General features: G+C 46.7%; 1 protein-coding gene across 1 annotated transcript in view; it reads right to left on the bottom strand.

The window, feature by feature from the left end:
- Positions 1–967: 967 nt before the first annotated feature.
- Positions 968–18,634, bottom strand: part of COPS3 (COP9 signalosome subunit 3) — a 30,093-nt gene continuing 12,426 nt past the window's right edge. The window contains exons 7-12 of the mRNA XM_082859941.1: positions 18,176–18,316; positions 16,077–16,250; positions 6,107–6,193; positions 2,486–2,599; positions 1,530–1,610; positions 968–1,240 (exon numbers count right to left, since the gene is read on the bottom strand). Coding sequence (XP_082716067.1) covers positions 1,187–1,240; positions 1,530–1,610; positions 2,486–2,599; positions 6,107–6,193; positions 16,077–16,250; positions 18,176–18,316 — 651 coding nt within the window. The 3' untranslated portion in view covers positions 968–1,186. The remainder of the gene's footprint in view (positions 1,241–1,529; positions 1,611–2,485; positions 2,600–6,106; positions 6,194–16,076; positions 16,251–18,175; positions 18,317–18,634) is intronic.

The following is an 18,634-nucleotide window of genomic DNA, read 5'->3' as shown; positions in this document are numbered from 1 at the left end:
GCCAGGGTCCTGAGCCGACTGCAGGGTGGCCTGCTCCTTCCCTCCCTAGGTTTGCAGAGCTCTAGCCCCGGAACCAAGAGAACACACGAGGGCAGGTGTGAGGGCCGGGAGTGAGGGCCCTCCTCCCCAACCCCAACAGGAGGGGCTCACGTGAGTGCCCTGCGAACGTGGGACCAGGCCCTAAACACCGGGCCCTCTGGAAATCAAAGTTTCAAAATAATGCGGTGTTTCAATGAATCACTATTCGGGGAAAAATCTAGTAGTGTCCACATGAGGAGCCCACAAGAAAGTTACTTTTTCCTTCAATAGCCATGACTGGCAACTACTAGAATTCTCGAACACAGTTGAGGTGATTTTAATTCAGATCCAGGTAAATCAGAAGTTGTCCAATTGTTTTTATAAAAACAAGACTGTCTAACTTGCCACAGTGATAGAGGGAAAATTTCTTTTTTTTTAATAAATTTATTTATTTTGGGCTTCTTTGGGTCTTCATTGCTGCCTGTGGGCTTTCTCTAGTTGCGGTGAACGGGGGCTACTCTTCATTGCGGTGCGAGGGCTTCTCACTGCAGTGGCTTCTCTTGTTGTGGAGCACGGGCTCTAGGCGCGTGGGCTTCAGTAGTTGTGGCACGTAGGTTCAGTAGTTGTGGCTCGCGGGCTCTAGAGCTCAGGCTCAGTAGCTGTGGCCCACGGGCTTAGTTGCTCCACGGCATGTGGCATCTTCCCGGACCAGAGCTCGAACCTGTGTCCCCTGCATTGGCAGGTGGATTCTTAGCCACTGCGCCACCAGGGAAGTCCCCTGATATCAACTTTAGATTCACATCTTCCAAGAATTCCTAAAATCTGTACCTGTTCACAATGAATATGTTTGTTAAAAGCTTTTCTGAGGAAAAAAGTGATACAGAAGACACGCCAATGTTCAAATAATTTAAAACAAAAAGGTAGATTTAATGCAATAACCACATTAATCTGAGGATAAATAAATCCACAACAGACTTTAAAGTTTGAAAACATTTTCCTTTCTTTGCAGAGAGAATGGTTTTCTGAAAGCACACAGGACCGAAGACGTCAAAACAAAACACACCGCCTTAGTGTCTAGGTGAGACGGGCCTGGTCCTCCCTGCTGCCTTCCCGACACCTGCCCCGTACACGGAGAAGGATTCTTTGAAACTCAGGAGGGGCACTGGCTTCAGGAATAACTGGATGGCTTGTTTCCCGAATCGTCTTCCTGTGACCCCATGCTCTGGAAGGGAGGGAGAGAGGCAGTGCACTTGTCTGCCCTGGCCAAGGGTTTCCCGCCAGCCCCGACACCTACGCCCCCGAGGATGCCACCCCGTGTGCGGGGGAGGCAGGTCCAGGACCCCCACCCTCATCCCTAAACACACTTCCAGCCTGGAGTCTGGAAACGTCCCCAACGAGTATGTCTCTGTGAGCCTCCCCAATATGGCTTCTGGGCACAAGCTCACACACCTGATGGAGGATGCCACCCCGCCCCGCCTGGCCCACTCCGTGAGTGAGGGGGCCCCAGTCACCTTCTGCACGAACTGGGGGTTCACTGTGATCTCCTGGTCCATGGCCCTCAGCCGTTCGTCCAGCTCTATGCACCTCAGCATCTGCGTGGCAGACAGGTGTGGATGCGCTGAGTGAGTGGGTTTAGGGCAACTTCACCTTTTTAGCCTAGACTATTACTGTGGGTGCTACAGGGTCACAACCCTGGGGCCAGATGAATTCTGGAGTCAGTTTTGGATTCCGTCAGCAACACAGTACAGCAGGACCTGGGGCAGCACCCCGTCATCAAACACGCTGACATCTTTTGCAGTGAAACCTAAAAATATTCATTTGCCATCACATGAGTTACCAAAAAAACCTTCCCGTTTTCAGGGTTTTTTAAAGAAAACTTGGAATTGCCAAAAACAGACTGTGAAGACATACTGCTTTGAAGGTTCTGGAGCTGTTCAGTTCAATCCATTTGCCTAAACAGAGGTAAGAAACCAGACCACCCATACACTCCTGGCTCATGTCCAGATCCCGGCAAGCACGCGGAGCAGGATGCGCTCCGGGGCCCACGCTGCTGCCCAGGGGCAACCGCGGACGGCTCGTCTCCTCCAGCTGCCCGCTCTCCCGCAGCAGAGACAGGAGATTCCTGACTTCCTGAGCTGGGGCTCCAGATTCACATTACTGAAGGCTCTACAGTATAGGTGGCCACTGGGTACGGATAAAACCGTACCGATTCTAAGACCCTTCAACTGTTTCAGGAGTTGGAGGCGGCTTTGGTGAGCTAGACAAATAAGCTAACCCGCCACCTACTTACAATCGCACAACCTGGGAGAGTCCACCTTGAAACTAACTTTCTAAGAGATGAGATGTTCTTAGAAAACTAGTTGGGAACTACCCGTATTTAGAGCTAAAATTATCTCGGAATATAGAGTCAGCGTTTCAGGTATAACATCATAAACATCAGCCCAAAACACCTGGCATTCATATTTACCTCCTGATCGATGTTATGAAGCATGGCAGGGTTATTATATTTTTCAGGGTTATCATGGAAACTGACCATCCCATCCTTCTGATTAATACTTGCAAAAATTTCACCATCTTCTATCTATAAAAGAAAAATCAGGAAAGCAGTTTAGACCCAAAAACGATGTGAATATGCAGTGTTTCAATACAATCAGGAGAAATCACAGAAAGCAATAAATACATCTGTATGTGTATTTATAAGCACCACCTGCTTATTCAAAGGTATCTATTCAATACCTGTCACGTGCTCTGCACCAAGACAGATGTGAAGGGGTAAAATCCACATGAGGTAAATTAACCACTTTACTTAGTTTATTTATTTAGTTGGCCATGCGGCATGCAGGATCTTAGTTCCCCAACCAGGGACCGAACCTGTGCCCCCTGCATTGGGAGCGCAGAGTCATAACCACTGGACCGCCAGGCAAGTCCCAAATTAACCATTTTAAAGTGAACAATTCAGAGGATTCAACTACACTTGTGATGTGCAGCCACCAACTCTACCCTGTTTCAAAAGATTTCACTGCCCCCACGGGGAACCCGCCCCATTTAGGCAGTCACTGCCCATTTCCCCTCTTCCCAAGCCCCCTGCACCCACTAGGCTACTTTCTGCCCCATGGATTTGCCTGTTCTGGATGTTTCATACAAATGGAGTCAGACAATATATGGTCTCAGTGTCTTGCTTCTCTAGCATAATGTTTTGGAAGTGCCCTTACATCTTTAGAAAATTTCTGTGAGATATAACTGACGTTGCCGTTGCATTTTAAAAAGTGAAACCCTAACACATTTTTGTTTCACCCCAGTAGAAATTGTCTTCTGGTCCTTTAAGAAAACTTTTCTGCCAAAGTTGATTCCAAGGCAGTTTCAAGGTCTTTGTTCTTCGCATCAACAACTGGGGATTTATCTGTTGGAACTTCATCACCAAATCCTGTCCATGAAGTAAAAAGCGAGAAGCCAATAAAATCCCAAACAGGTGTTATTCTAACAAATTGCTCCCCAGGTGACGGTGGTCTGTCACAGTGGAACTGAGCTGCCTGAGTTGGTCTGCTCCTCTCCATCCTGGAAAGGGATGGGCCCCAGTTAATGAAACACCAACAGCCCAACACACACTAAACAGAAGGCGTAACTCTGACCCCATGAGCAAAGAGAGCTGCCTCTTCACAAAGGGGAAGGACATGCACACCGGGCTCACCACAGTGGCACTCTCTGTAGTAACTACAACTGGAAACAACCCAAGCGTCCCCTGATGGGAACGGAAAGGCAGCCTCGTACAGTGGAACACTGCAGCCCTGCAAATGAACCAACTACGATGATACGCAACACTGTGCATGAATCTCATGGTGTTGAGCAAAAAATGCCAGGTTCCGAAGTACATATGCTGTACGTTGCCTTTTATATAAAACTCAAAAATAGGACATGACTAAAACTAGGCCGTTAGAAATCAGGATAATAATAACCTTTCTAGGCAGAGGTAGGGCTGGAAGCAGGTTTGAGAAGGCTACACACTGTATGATTCCAACTATATGACATTCTGGAAAAGGCAAAACTGTAGAGAAAATAAAAAGATCAGTGGGGGTGGGGGAGAGGGACAGAGGACTTTCAGGGCAATGAAAATACTCCACACGATACTATAATGATGGACCCATGTCCTTATACACCTGTGCAAACCCATGAAAATACTCCACACGATACTATAATGATGGACCCATGTCCTTATACACCTGTGCAAACCCACAGAACGTCCAACACCATGAACGAACCCTAGTGTACACTAACGCCTTGGGATGGTGACACATCTGTGTAGGGCTGTCAGTTGCTAAGAACTGTCCCACCCGGCAGGGATACTGATAAGGGGAAGCTGCGCACGTGTGGGGCGGGGAGCCCTGTCCTTTCCCTTCAATTGTGCTATGAACCTCAAACCGCTCTAAAAAAATGGAGTCTTATTTAAAGAACAACCCCTGCCTTCATAAATTTTCCACGGTAGGGCAGGATTTTTCAGGGGTGGCCTGACGTTTTGAGCCAGACAATTCTTTGTGGCGGGCGCAGCCCCCTGCATCGTGGGAGCTTGAGCAGTGCCCCCGGCTCTACCCGCTACATGTGAGTAGCACCCCCAGCTGTGACGACCAGAAGCGCCCTCAGACATCTGCCCTGGCAAATGCCACGTGTCTCCGGCAGATAGAACACCGCCAGCGGGTCTGGAACCTGTCAGGGTCCGTCTGGGCTGGGCAAGCACCTCGCTAGCTGTGTCCGCACCGCTGACGAGCAAGTCCGGGGAGGTGTGCGGCTGACCCACGGGACGAAACCCTGTGGGCGGCAAGGTGCTCTCAGCAGGCGCTCCGAGGCTGGGGAGGTGGGACGGGTTTTGTTTGTTTGGGATGTGTGTCTCTGTGTTTGGAGGATTACGTTGAAGGAAAAAACCTCCAAACATTTGTAAATAGAACTATGGAAAGAAAATACTCCATTATCACACTGAAAACAGTTTCATGACTCCTAATCCGGACCTGGCAGCACTCCTGACATCACAGGGGAGATCACTAGCAGAAAACGCAGAATGCTGACTTTCTACATGAGAAGACGTGCCTGACCCGGGCTAAGGACAGAGGTTTGCTCTTGGGATCAGATCGGAGGCATGCGTTTGTGTAACAGAATAATTAAATGATGCTATTTCAACTTGGTGGGTTACCACATAGTCATTTAAATGCTTATCCAGGGACTTCCCTGGTGGCGCAGTGGTTAAGAATCTGCCTGCCAGAGTAAGGGACACGGGTTCGAGCCCTGGTCTGGGAAGATCTCACATACCGTGGAACAACTAAGCCCGTGCGCCACAACTATTGAGCCCGCGTGCCACAACTACTGAAGCCCGCGTGCCTAGAGCCATGCTCAGCAACAAGAGAAGCCACCGCAATGAGAAGCCCGCAAGCCGCAATGAAGACCCAATGCAGCCCTGCCAAAGTAAGTAAATAAATAAATAAATATAAAAATGCCAACCTTTAAAAAACAAATAAATAAATAAATAAATGCGCATCTAAATTTGGGGAGTGGGGAGTTACAACTGGGAAGTAAACGGGTCTCAGGTGTCCTGTGACATTTGCTATCTGCAGCTGGAGCTGAGCGTGTGGGGATCTGCTCTGAGTGTGGTCTCGGGGTGACACGGCCCAGGAGGGGGGTGAGTCAGACTGCCACCCATGAGGTCACCAGGCCCCTACCTCGCTGCACAGGACTTCCTCAGGGCAGCAGGGCCCTGCCCCACATATGGCTCGTCCGTGGGCTCATCACAGACCAGCAGGCAGAGCAGCACTGCTTTGTGTCCCTTTGTATTATCTGAAGTATTTCATGAGTGTTTTAAATGATATTCACAAAAACTGTGACAATGAAAATATAAATACGGAGCACTGCTAAGACACCACTGTGTGTGACACATGAGTACATGTCACGGGAAAACCTCAAAGACTGTAAGGAAATCGACAAAAATGTCCACAGTGGTTGACGCTGGCTGGGCCCCCTTCGTCCTCCTTTGTATTTTCTATCATAAACACCTGTTACAAGGACAAAAATACAGTGATTACTTTTTGAAAAACAGCAACACACTCACCATGTGCAAGACATACTTTTCTGCCTCCTGAGGTCCAGATAACTGCACACGACTTGCCATGTCTTGTAATGACAGCGTTAAAAAGGTCTGAAATTCAGAAGTTAATTAATCACAAGTAGAAACGCTGAGGAAAGAAATTTTATTAATTGTGTAGAGTTCTACCGAGTCTTTGAAAAGCTTTCCAATACTGTACAAGATAACTTTTTGTTGTGAAGATGACATGCAATGCATAAACTAAGGTTTCAGCATCAGTTTTCTAGAGGACGAATGACTTTTAAGCAGTACCCCACACGTGTATCCTGTACATCTGAAATGACGTGTGCACCGCCATTTCAGCACCGCCTGCAACGGCAAAGATTGGAACCACCTAGAAGTCCGTCAGCAGAGGACTGGCTGAGTGCAGCACAATTACACGAACGGACTCATACACGGTTGTAAAAAAACTTACTGGGTATGGACACTTTTTATGAGCTGGAAAAGAATCCAAGACATGTGCATCGTTAAATATAAAAAAGGATGCAAAACAGGGTCTACGAGGACTTCCGGGAAGATGGCGGAAGAGTAAGATGCGGAGATCACCTTCCTCCCCACAGATACACCAGAAATACATCTACGCGTGGAACAACTCCTACGGAGCACCTACTGAACGCTGGCAGAAGACCTCAGACCTCCCAAAAGGCAAGGAACCCCCCACGTACCTGGTTAGGGCAAAAGAAAAAACTAAACAGAGACAAAAGGATAGGGACGGGTCCTGCACCAGCGGGAGAGAGCTGTGAAGGAGGAAAAGTGTCCACACACTAGGAAGCCCCTTCGCGGGTGGAGACTTCGGGAGGCGGAGTGGGGGAGCTTGGGAGCCGCGGAGGAGAGCACAGCAACAGGGGTGCGGAGGGCAAAGCGGACTGATTCCAGCGCAGAGGATCGGGCCGACCGGCACTCACCAGCCGAGAGGCTTGTCTGCTCGCCCGCCGGGGCGGGCGGGACTGGGAGCTGAGGCTCCGGCTTCTGTCGGAGCGCCGGGAGAGGACTGAGGTTGGCGGCGTGAACACAGCCTGCAGGGCGTTAGTGCACCGCGGCTAGCCGGGAGAGAGTCTGGGGAAAAGTCTGGACCTGCCGAAGAGGCAAGAGACTTTTACGTCCCTCTTTGTTTCCTGGTGCACGAGGAGGGGGGATTAAGAACGCTGCTTAAAGGAGCTCCAGAGACGGGCGCGAGCCGCGGCTAAAAGTGCGGAGCCCAGAGACAGACATGAGACGCTAAGGCTGCTGCTGCCGCCACCAGGAGGCCTGTGTGCAAACACAGGTCACTAGCCACACGCCCTTCCGGGGAGCCTGTGCAGCCCGCCACTGCCAGGGTCCCGGGATCCAGGGACAACTCCCCCGGGAGAACGCACGGCGCGCCTCAGGCTGCAACGTCACGCCGGCCTCTGCCGCCGCAGGCCCGCCCCACACTCCGTGCCCCTCCCTACCCCCCGGTCTCAGTGAGCCAGAGCCTCCGAATCAGCGGCTCCTTTAACCCCGTCCTGTCTGAGCAAAGAACAGACGCCCTCCGGCGACCTACACGCACAGGCGGGGCCAAATCCAAAGCTGAGCCCCTGGGAACTGTGAGAACAAAGAAGAGAAAGGGAAATCTCTCCCAGCAGCCTCAGGAGCAGCGGATTAAAGCTCCACAATCAACTTGATATACCCTGCATCTGTGGAATACCTGAATAGACAACGAATCATCCCAAATTAAGGAGCCCTGTGGATGAAAGGCTCTTGGTGCTGCAGCCAGGAGTCAGTGCTGTGCCTCTGAGGTGGGAGAGCCAACTTCAGGACACTGGTCCACAAGAGGCCTCCCAGCTGCACATAATATCAAACAGCAAAAATTTCCGAGAGATCTCCATCTCAACGCCAGCACCCAGCTTCACTCAACGACCAGCAAGCTACAGTGCTGGACATCCTATGCCAAACAACTAGCAAGACAGGAACACAACCCCACCCATTAGCAGAGAAGCTGCCCAAAATCATAATAAGTCTACAGACACCCCAAAACACACCACCAGACGTGGACCTGCCCACCAGAAAGACAAGATCCAGCCTCATCCACCAGAACACAGGCACTAGTACCCTCCACCAGGAAGCCTACACAACCCACTGAACCAACCTTAGCCACTGGGGACAGACACAAAAAACAACAGGAACTACAAACCTTCAGCCTGCAAAAAAGGAGACCCCAAACACAGTAAGATAAGCAAAATGAAAAGACAGAAAAACACACAGCAGATGAAGGAGCAAGATAAAAACCCACCAGACCTAACAAATGAAGAGGAAATAGGCAGTCTACCTGAAAAAGAATTCAGAATAATGATAGTAAGGTTGATCCGAAATCTTGGAGATAGAATGGACAATAGAATGGACAAAATGCAAGAATCAGTTAACAAGGACCTAGAAGAACTAAAGATGAAACAAGCAACGATGAACAACACAATAAATGAAATTAAAAGTACTCTAGATGGGATCAATAGCAGAATAACTGAGGCAGAAGAACGGATAAGTGACCTGGAAGATAAAATAGTGGAAATAACTACTGCAGAGCAGAATAAAGAAAAAAGAATGAAAAGAACTGAGGACAGTCTCAGAGACCTCTGGGACAACATTAAACGCACCAACATTCGAATTATAGGGGTTCCAGAAGAAGAAGAGAAAAAGAAAGGGCCTGAGAAAATATTTGAAGAGATTATAGTTGAAAACTTCCCTAATATGGGAAAGGAAATACTTAATCAAGTCCAGGAAGCACAGAGAGTCCCATACAGGATAAATCCAAGGAGAAATACGCCAAGACACATATTAATCAAACTGTCAAAAATTAAATACAAAGAAAACATATTAAAAGCAGCAAGGGAAAAACAACAAATAACACACAAGGGAATCCCCATAAGGTTAACAGCTGATCTTTCAGCAGAAACTCTGCAAGCCAGAAGGGAGTGGCAGGACATATTGAAAGTGTTGAAGGAGAAAAACCTGCAACCAATATTACTCTACCCAGCAAGGATCTCATTCAGATTTGATGGAGAAATTAAAACCTTTACAGACAAGCAAAAGCTGAGAGAGTTCAGCACCACCAAACCAGCTCTACAACAACTGCTAAAGGAACTTCTCTAGGCAAGAAACACAAAAGAAGGAGAAGAACTACAATAATGAACCCAAAACAATTAAGAAAATGGGAATGGGAGCACACATATCGATAATTACCTTAAATGTAAATGGACTAAATGCTCCCACCAAAAGACACAGATTGGCTGAATGGATACAAAAACAAGACCCATATATTTGCTGTCTACAAGAGACCCACTTCAGACCTAGGGACACATACAGACTGAAAGTAAGGGGATGGAAAAAGGTATTTCATGCAAATGGAAACCAAAAGAAAGCTGGAGTAGCAATTCTCATATCAGACAAAATAGACTTTAAAACAAAGACTATTAGAAGAGACAAAGAAGGACACTACATAATGATCAAGGGATCGATCCAAGAGGAAGATATAACAATTGTAAATATTTATGCACCCAACATAGGTGCACCTCAATACATAAGGCAAATACTGACAACCATAAAAGGGGAAATCGACAGTAACACATTCATAGTAGGGGACTTTAACACCCCACTTTCACCAATGGACAGATCATCCAAAATGAAAATAAATAAGGAAACACAAGCTTTAAATGATACATTAAACGAGATGGAGTTAATTGATATTTATAGGACATTCCATCCAAAAACAACAGAATACACATTTTTCTCAAGTGCTCATGGAACATTCTCCAGGATAGATCATATCTTGGGTCACAAATCAAGCCTTGGTAAATTTAAGAAAATTGAAATTGTATCAAGTATCTTTTCCGACCACAACGCTATGAGACTCGATATCAATTACAGGAGAAGATCTGTAAAAAATACAAACACATGGAGGCTAAACAATACACTACTTAAAAACGAAGTGATCACTGAAGAAATCAAAGAGGAAATCAAAAAATACCTAGAAACAAATGACAATGGAGACACGACGACTCAAAATCTATGGGATGCAGCAAAAGCAGTTCTAAGAGGGAAGTTTATAGCAATACAATCTTACCTTAAGAAACAGGAAACATCTCGAATAAACAACCTAACCTTGCACCTAAAGCAATTAGAGAAAGAAGAACAAAAAAACCCCAAAGTTAGCAGGAGGAAAGAAATCATAAAAATCAGATCAGAAATAAATGAAAAAGAAATGAAGGAAACGATAGCAAAGATCAATAAAACTAAAAGCTGGTTCTTTGAAAGGATAAACAAAATTGATAAACCACTAGCCAGACTCATCAAGAAAAAAAGGGAGAAGACTGAAATCAATAGAATTAGAAATGAAAAAGGAGAAGTAACAACTGACACTGCAGAAATACAAAATATCATGAGAGATTACTACAAGCAACTCTATGCCAATAAAATGGACAACCTGGAAGAAATGGACAAATTCTTAGAAAGGCACAACCTGCCAAGACTGAATCAGGAAGAAATAGAAAATATGAACAGACCAATCACAAGCACTGAAATTGAAACTGTGATTAAAAATCTTAAAACAAAAGCCCAGGACCAGATGGCTTCACAGGCGAATTCTATCAAACATTTAGAGAAGAGCTATCACCTATCCTTCTCAGACTCTTCCAAAATATAGCAGAGGGAGGAACACTCCCCAACTCATTCTACGAGGCCACCATCACCCTGATACCAAAACCAGACAAGGATGTCACAAAGAAAGAAAACTACAGGCCAATATCACTGATGAACATAGATGCAAAGATCCTCAACAAAATACTAGCAAACAGAATCCAACAGCACATTAAATGGATCATACACCATGATCAAGTGGGGTTTATTCCAGGAATGCAAGGATTCTTCAATATACACAAATCAATCAACGTGATACACCATATTAACAAATTGAAGGAGAAAAACCATATGATCATCTCAATAGATGCAGAGAAAGCTTTTGACAACATTCAACACCCATTTATGGTAAAAACCCTGCAGAAAGTAGGCATAGAGGGAACTTTCCTCAACATAATAAAGGCCATATATGACAAACCCACAGCCAACATCGTCCTCAATGGTGAAAAACTGAAAGCATTTCCACTAAGATCAGGAACAAGACAAGGTTGCCCACTCTCACCACTCTTATTCAACATAGTTTTGGAAGTTTTAGCCACAGCAATCAGAGAAGAAAAGGAAATAAAAGGAATCCAAATCGGAAAAGAAGAAGTAAAGCTGTCACTGTTTGCAGATGACATGATACTATACATAGAGAATCCTAAAGATGCTACCAGAAAACTACTAGAGCTAATCAATGAATTTGGTAAAGTAGCAGGATACAAAATTAATGCATAGAAATCTCTGGCATTCCTATACACTAAGGATGAAAAATCTGAAAGTGAAATCAAGAAAACACTCCCATTTACCATTGCAACAAAAAGAATAAAATACCTAGGAATAAAACTACCTAAGGAGACAAAAGAACTGTATGCAGAAAATTATCAGACACTGATGAAAGAAATTAAAGATGATACAAATAGATGGAGAGATATACCATGTTCTTGGATTGGAAGAATCAACATTGTGAAAATGACTCTACTACCCAAAGCAATCTACAGATTCAATGCAATCCCTATGAAACTACCACTGGCATTTTTCACAGAGCTAGAACAAAAAATTTCACAATTTGTATGGAAACACAAAAGACCCTGAATAGCCAAAGCAATCTTGAGAACGAAAAATGGAGCTGGAGGAATCAGGCTTCCTGACTTCAGACTATACTACAAAGCTACAGTAATCAAGACAGTATGGTACTGGCACAAAAACAGAAATATAGATCAATGGAACAGGATAGAAAGCCCAGAGATAAACCCACGCACATATGGTCACCTTATCTTTGACAAAGGAGGCAGAAATGTACAGTGGAGAAAGGACAGCCTATTCAATAAGTGGTGCTGGGAAAACTGGACAGCTACATGTAAAAGTATGAGATTAGATCACTCCCTAACACCATACACAAAAATAAGCTCAAAATGGATTAAAGACCTAAATGTAAGGCCAGAAACTATCAAACTCTTAGAGGAAAACATAGGCAGAACACTCTATGACATAAATTACAGCAAGGTCCTTTTAGACCCACCTCCTAGAGAAATGGAAATAAAAACAAAAGTAAACAAATGGGACCTAATGAAACTTAAAAGCTTTTGCGCAGCAAAGGAAACCATAAAGAAGACCAAAAGACAACCCTCAGAATGGGAGAAAATATTTGCAAATGAAGCAACTGACAAAGGATTAATCTCCAAAATTTATAAGCAGCTCATGCAGCTTAATAACAAAAAAACAAACAGCCCAATCCAAAAATGGGCAGAAGACCTAAATAGACGTTTCTCCAAAGAAGCTATACAGATTGCCAACAAACACATGAAAGAATGCTCAACATCACTAATCATGAGAGAAATGCAAAACAAAACTACAATGAGATATCATCTCACACCAGTCAGAATGGCCATCATCAAAAAATCTAGAAACAATAAATGCTGGAGAGGGTGTGGAGAAAAGGGAACCCTCTTACACTGTTGGTGGGAATGTAAATTGATACAGCCACTGTGGAGAACAGTATGGAGGTTCCTTAAAAAGCTACAAATAGAACTACCATATGACCCAGCAATCCCACTACTGGGCATATACCCTGAGAAAACCATAATTCAAAAAGAGTCATGTACCAAAATGTTCATTGCAGCTCTATTTACAATAGCCCAGAGATGGAAACAACCTAAGTGTCCATCATCGGATGAATGGATAAAGAAGATGTGGCACATATATACAATGGAATATTACTCAGCCATAAAAAGAGACGAAATTGAGCTATTTGTAATGAGGTGGATAGACCTAGAGTCTGTCATACAGAGTGAAGTAAGTCAGAAAGAGAGAGACAAATACCGTATGCTAACACATATATATGGAATTTAAGAAAAAAAAATGTCATGAAAAACCTAGGGGTGAAACAGGAATAAAGACACAGACTTACTAGAGAATGGACTTGAGGCTATGGGGAGGGGGAAGGGTAAACGGTGACAAAGCGATAAAGAGGCATGGACATATATACACTACCAAACGTAAGGTAGATAGCTAGTGGGAAGCAGCCGCATAGCACAGGGAGATCAGCTCGGTGCTTTGTGACCGCCTGGAGGGGTGGGATAGGGAGGGTGGGAGGGAGGGAGACGCAAGCGGGAAGAGATATGGGAACATATGTATATATATAACTGATTCACTTTGTTGTGAAGCTGAAGCTAACATACCATTGTAAAGCAATTATACTCCAATAAAGATGTTAAAAAAAAAAAAAAAAACAGGGTCTACAGCACGCTCACATCTGTGTACAAGGAAAGAGTGCATACGTGTGACAGCACACATGCGTATGAGTGCATGTGCCTATGTGCACAGATGATCTCTGGAAGGATATCCGAGAAGCGGGTGACACCAGGCTGCCTCTGGGGAAAGAAAAGGCCGGCTGGGGTATAGGAACTGGATGGAGATTTTTGTGTCTTTGAATTTCGTATTGTAAACATATTACCTTGTAAATAATATAAAATTGAAAAAAAATCACACTCGTCCTTCAAAATTCAAAACTAGAATGTGTAAACAAATGGGGGTTAAAAGGAAACCAGTGTTTATCATGGGTTTGCCTGGGACTTGATGAAAAGGCCCCCTTCCAGGAACAAATTAAAAGAACTCTTTTTTTAGGGCGGCTGGCAATATTTACAATGATGGCATTTTCACAACAGGCCATGTTAAGACTGTGATGTTGAAAACTCTTGATAAGTCAATGACCGAGAATTCTACCGATACATATACTTTAGTTCAAAGAGTAGCATGCCCTCTGCAAATGAAACTACTGTTAATCCTAAGAAGTATCTAAGTAGTTTAGCGCCAATGAGGACTCAAAAGTGAACATTTCTAAATACCCGGAACTGTCCTTTTCCTCATTTCAAAATAAGGAGAAACTTCCACTGGAATGTCTACCAGAAGAGGACTGGTTGAGTGAGTTGTGACCACCTGTACAACAGAGTATGATATACAGTCATTGTGGTGCAGGCTTACATTGCCATGGAAACAAGGTGAAGACAGTGAAAAAAGCAGTGTACAGGACAGCACATACAGTATGATCCCAACTACAGTTAATGGGGTGTCTACACACAGAGCAGAGGGATTTAGAGAGACGCCCACAAATCATGAACGTGGAGCAGATCTGAGCCTCACATGATAAGCCCATTTCCCTGGTGGCCCTGCAGCAGCCTCTCATCCCGACACCCACATACAGTACACCTGCTGAGACTTCTTTAAAAGCCTGATTTTTTTGCCCTTTGAATAGCAGACTACTAACCTGGCTGGAAAATCCTCTGATGCCCCATCTACTGTTCTGGCACCACGGCATGACGCCACGCATCCTCCATGGCGGCGCCCCTGCCCACCAGCAGCTGTGATGCCCCCCCAAGGCCGCCGGGAAGGGCTTATCAGCCCAGCGGACTCAAATCAATGGTAAGTCAGCACAGTAGGACCAGGACGCTGGTGACTGTGAAGCCACTGCCCCGCCCTGGACTGGCCACCCAAGGCCCTTCATGTTTGTTTGGTCACACTCTGGATCCGTGTTTATCCAATCCAAAATGGAAAACTGCACTTTCCATATAAAGCATACCGACTTCTCGGTATAAGCTATCAACTGATTCCAAAGTGACGAACTGGGGTTGACTATTTCACAAGAGTTTAGCTGATGATTTTCGCAGTGATGCCTACTTACTAGATTCCCTAAGTTCTAATTCTTCATTTAACTCTCATTCGCCATTTTGTAACTTAACATTTTTTTGAACGTGCACTGTCTTCTCTCCTTGTTCACATTTTGGTTTTCCATCTAAACTCCCAGTACCAGTCACCTACGGGTGCAGCTGTTTCCCAGCAGCTCCTCTCGATGGCGAGATAGAAACTTATTGTACTTAGAGCAGCTGTGTTGGCACCTGGGCCAAATGGAAAACACTGTGGGGAGAATTCAGCTGCTGGTCACCTTGAATCTTTTAGGTCCGGTCTTTTTAGCCTACGGGTCCAGTTGGCTTTTCTCTGACAGGACATTTGTTTTTCCTCTTCTCGAGGCGCTCTCTCTTTCGTGTCTCCATCTTCCTCTTACAGACGGAGGTCTGGAGTGTCTGGAAGGGGCCTCCTCCTCGTGTGCGGTGACCCTTCCCTCTCCTCCTGCTCCAGGAGCGATTCTCCCCGTGCAGTGGCGGCCTCCCCGGCTGCCCCTCCTCCCCCTGGTCCCCTCCAGCCTCCCTGGCCCTCGCGTCAACTGAGAGCATCCTTTCCCCTCCTCTGCCTGGAGCCCCACAGCCCCGTCCTTAAGCCCCAGGAGAGGAGCCGCACCGTCCCGGTCGCCGCTGCTCTTTGCTGGTTTACCACTGCCTGCAGCAAACGCCTTCCTGGCTCGTGGGGAGCTTCGTTTTTCTTTTTACACTTTCCTGGACGGTTTTAACATTTGATAATAAGCGTATTTTCCGTCATCAAAAGCCACTAGGTTTATTTTCATCTTGAAAATAGAAAATACACGATCGGCTCACCTCCCCCAGCTCCAGCGTGCTGGCCCTGTGCCCCCGCGTGCGTCAGCCCGCCGCAGGGTCCAGAGCAGCATGGCCACGCCCCCGGGCTCCCTGTCTGTACCTCCCAGGGTCGCCATATCTCCTACCTCTTGCCCTTCACCTGTCCCTCTTCTCAAATACCCTGCCCCAGCACTGGAAAGACCAAAAGCACCCATCAAAGTGCCCTAGGGAGTCAGCTGGGAGAGCTCTTCCTCAGGACGAGACCCTGTGCTGCTGCCCCGGCGCTGAGGGGGGCGAGGGGAGAAAAGGAGCCCAGGGTCGGAGGGGCCCGGCCAAGGCCTCACCTTGGTGAGCCTCTGGATGTTCTTCTTGTACAGCGAGGACAGGCACTGCTTCACCAGCCCCATGTTGTTGTCGCGAGTGAAGGTCTCGCTGTGCTTGGTCACCAGGGTGCGGAGCTCCGAGGGGTTGTTGGTGGAATAAACTTGCGCTAACTCGTGGTACGCGTTGCTAAGAGGCTAAAGGTGTGCAGGCGGGAAGAAACCAGATTCGAGAGTTAGAGGAACGGAGCCTGTGTAAGACGCAAAAGAAAACATGGCACTAAATTTGGAGCAAGTACATTCAACATCCTTCACTGTTACCTAACAAATTATAATTTACCCAAAGCAAATGCCTAGTTTTCAAGACCAAGGATAGAAATGCACCATGGAGTAGTTTACTGTCAAACAAAAAAAACACCCACTTTGCAGTACAGAGCAAACTGCTGCACAGCAAGTGCGGTACACACAGTTAGTAAAGGCACACAGGTCTTTTTTCTCCATCAGGGGCTCTTGACTTTTCCCTTGATAAACCACTTTGGGAAGAAAGAAGGAAAATTCCCACCCTCCTCAGTTCCCTCTCCCTCTCACACATACCTCACCGGGCGCAACGGGACAACCCGCCACTTCTGGGGGGACCAGAGACAACAGGGCTGAGGGCGCACTCAGAGCTGTGCTGCTTTCACCATCGCATGCGCTCCCCTCTGTCTCATTACGTGAGCATGCGTTGCCCTCTAGCTTACACGCGCGCATGCGCTCCCCTCTGTCTCATTACGTGAGCATGCGTTGCCCTCTAGCTTACACGCGCGCATGCATTGCCCTCTAGCTTATTACGTGCACATGCATTCCCCTCTATCTCATTACGTGAGCATGCGTTGCCCTTATTACGTGCGCATGCGTTCCCGTCTCATTACGTGAACATACGTTGCCCTCTTACTACATGCACATGCGTCCCCCTCTATCTCATACGTGTGCACGCATTCCCCTCTCTCTTATACGTGAGAAACTGGACCCAGGCCCACGAGTAGGTCCGCGGTCCTGAGACACGGATTCAAACCTGCATCCCCACCCTGAAGCCTGTGCCCTCTTCACCACTCTGATATCACCGCCAACAAACCACAACTGTGGGGAAGGAGGCTGAGTCATGGGGACCTCACCTTACAAAGGCCCTCCTCCTAGGGCCACCTCAATCACCCCGGGAGCTCCCCAAACCTGCGCGTCCTTCTACCCACCCCCATGCCCCCGTATGTGACTAAAAGCCTGGAGCCCGAGAAGCACAACGGGCTCTTAGAGAAGGACACGGGCCACCCTCAACAAGGCAGCACGGAAATCTTCTCATCAGGAAGACTCTCACACTGATCTAGTGAAATTCTGAATTTTGTACAAGGAGGGTCAGCAAAAAATTGTTATCAGAATGATAGTGACTTCAGTTTAAAAAAAACAAAAACAAAACCCTATGAGCATGTATTATTAAAAAAAAAAAAAAAGTAGGTCATTTCTTCACGTGGTCCCAGGGCTGAGTCCTCAGGGAAACAAGAGCAGCTCTGTGAGCAGCGCTTGGGGTCTAATAAGATTCCCCGGCACTTGGTCAAAGTGAGAGTCCAACAGAGTCAGCACTGCTTTTCTAGGACCTTAAACATCTACAGCTATGATCACCCAGAGCAAAAGTGTGAAAACAGATTCCTAGGAACATCGCGGTCCGTCAGGCGATCGATGTGCACGGACTGGGAGGGTTCGGGCTCTGCCACACGCCCAGCAGCCGGCAAGTGAGCATCTGCTAATTTAACGTGCCGGGAGAGCTAGGGCCCGCAGAATAAGACGACAGAGGGCTTCCCTGGTGGCGCAGTGGTTGAGCGTCCGCCTGCCGATGCAGGCGACACGGGTTCGTGCCCCGGTCCGGGAAGATCCCACGTGCCGCGGAGCGGCTGGGCCCGTGAGCCATGGCTGCTGAGCCTGCGCGTCCGGAGCCTGGGCTCCGCAACGGGAGAGGCCACAACAGTGAGAGGCCCGCATACCGCAAAAAAAAAAAAAAAAAAAAAAAAAAAAGATGACAGAGCTATGCATCACCACAATTTCCTATGAACAGAACATGTCACCTAGGAAATCCTTCTGTTTTAAAAACTCACCTTAATGAATCTTCCCACAATTTGAGACGTGTATTTCGGCAGCTGCTGCACTTTGCCAAGCAGTATCAAAGAAACGAGAATGTACTTTTTATATGCCTCCAGCATGATGTGACTGACAGCCATAGCAGGAGTGGCGATGGCCTGAGCAGGAGTGAAGACAGCAGCGGAGCTTGAATTAGGAAAAGAGCACTTATACTAAATCACTACCTTTTAATAACTCTAGCATTTACCCTTTGAACACATCCAACTCACTGGGCTTTGGTGTCTTCACCAAGCTGTGCGACTATCACCACTACTGAATTTCAGAACATTTTCACCCCCTAAAAAGAAACCCCAGGCCGTCAGTGGTCACCGCCCACCCCCCAACCCCAGGCGACCACTCCTCTACTACACATCTCAATGGATTTGGCTACTCTACACAGTGCATATAAATGGCTTTTTTCTGTGTGTGTGGCCTCG

This window comes from Leucopleurus acutus (assembly GCF_964270905.1).
Source record: "Leucopleurus acutus genome assembly, chromosome: 19".
Lineage (NCBI taxonomy): Eukaryota > Metazoa > Chordata > Mammalia > Artiodactyla > Delphinidae > Leucopleurus > Leucopleurus acutus.
Note: the sequence above shows the minus strand (reverse complement) of the source record. Positions and strands in the feature narration are given on the sequence as shown.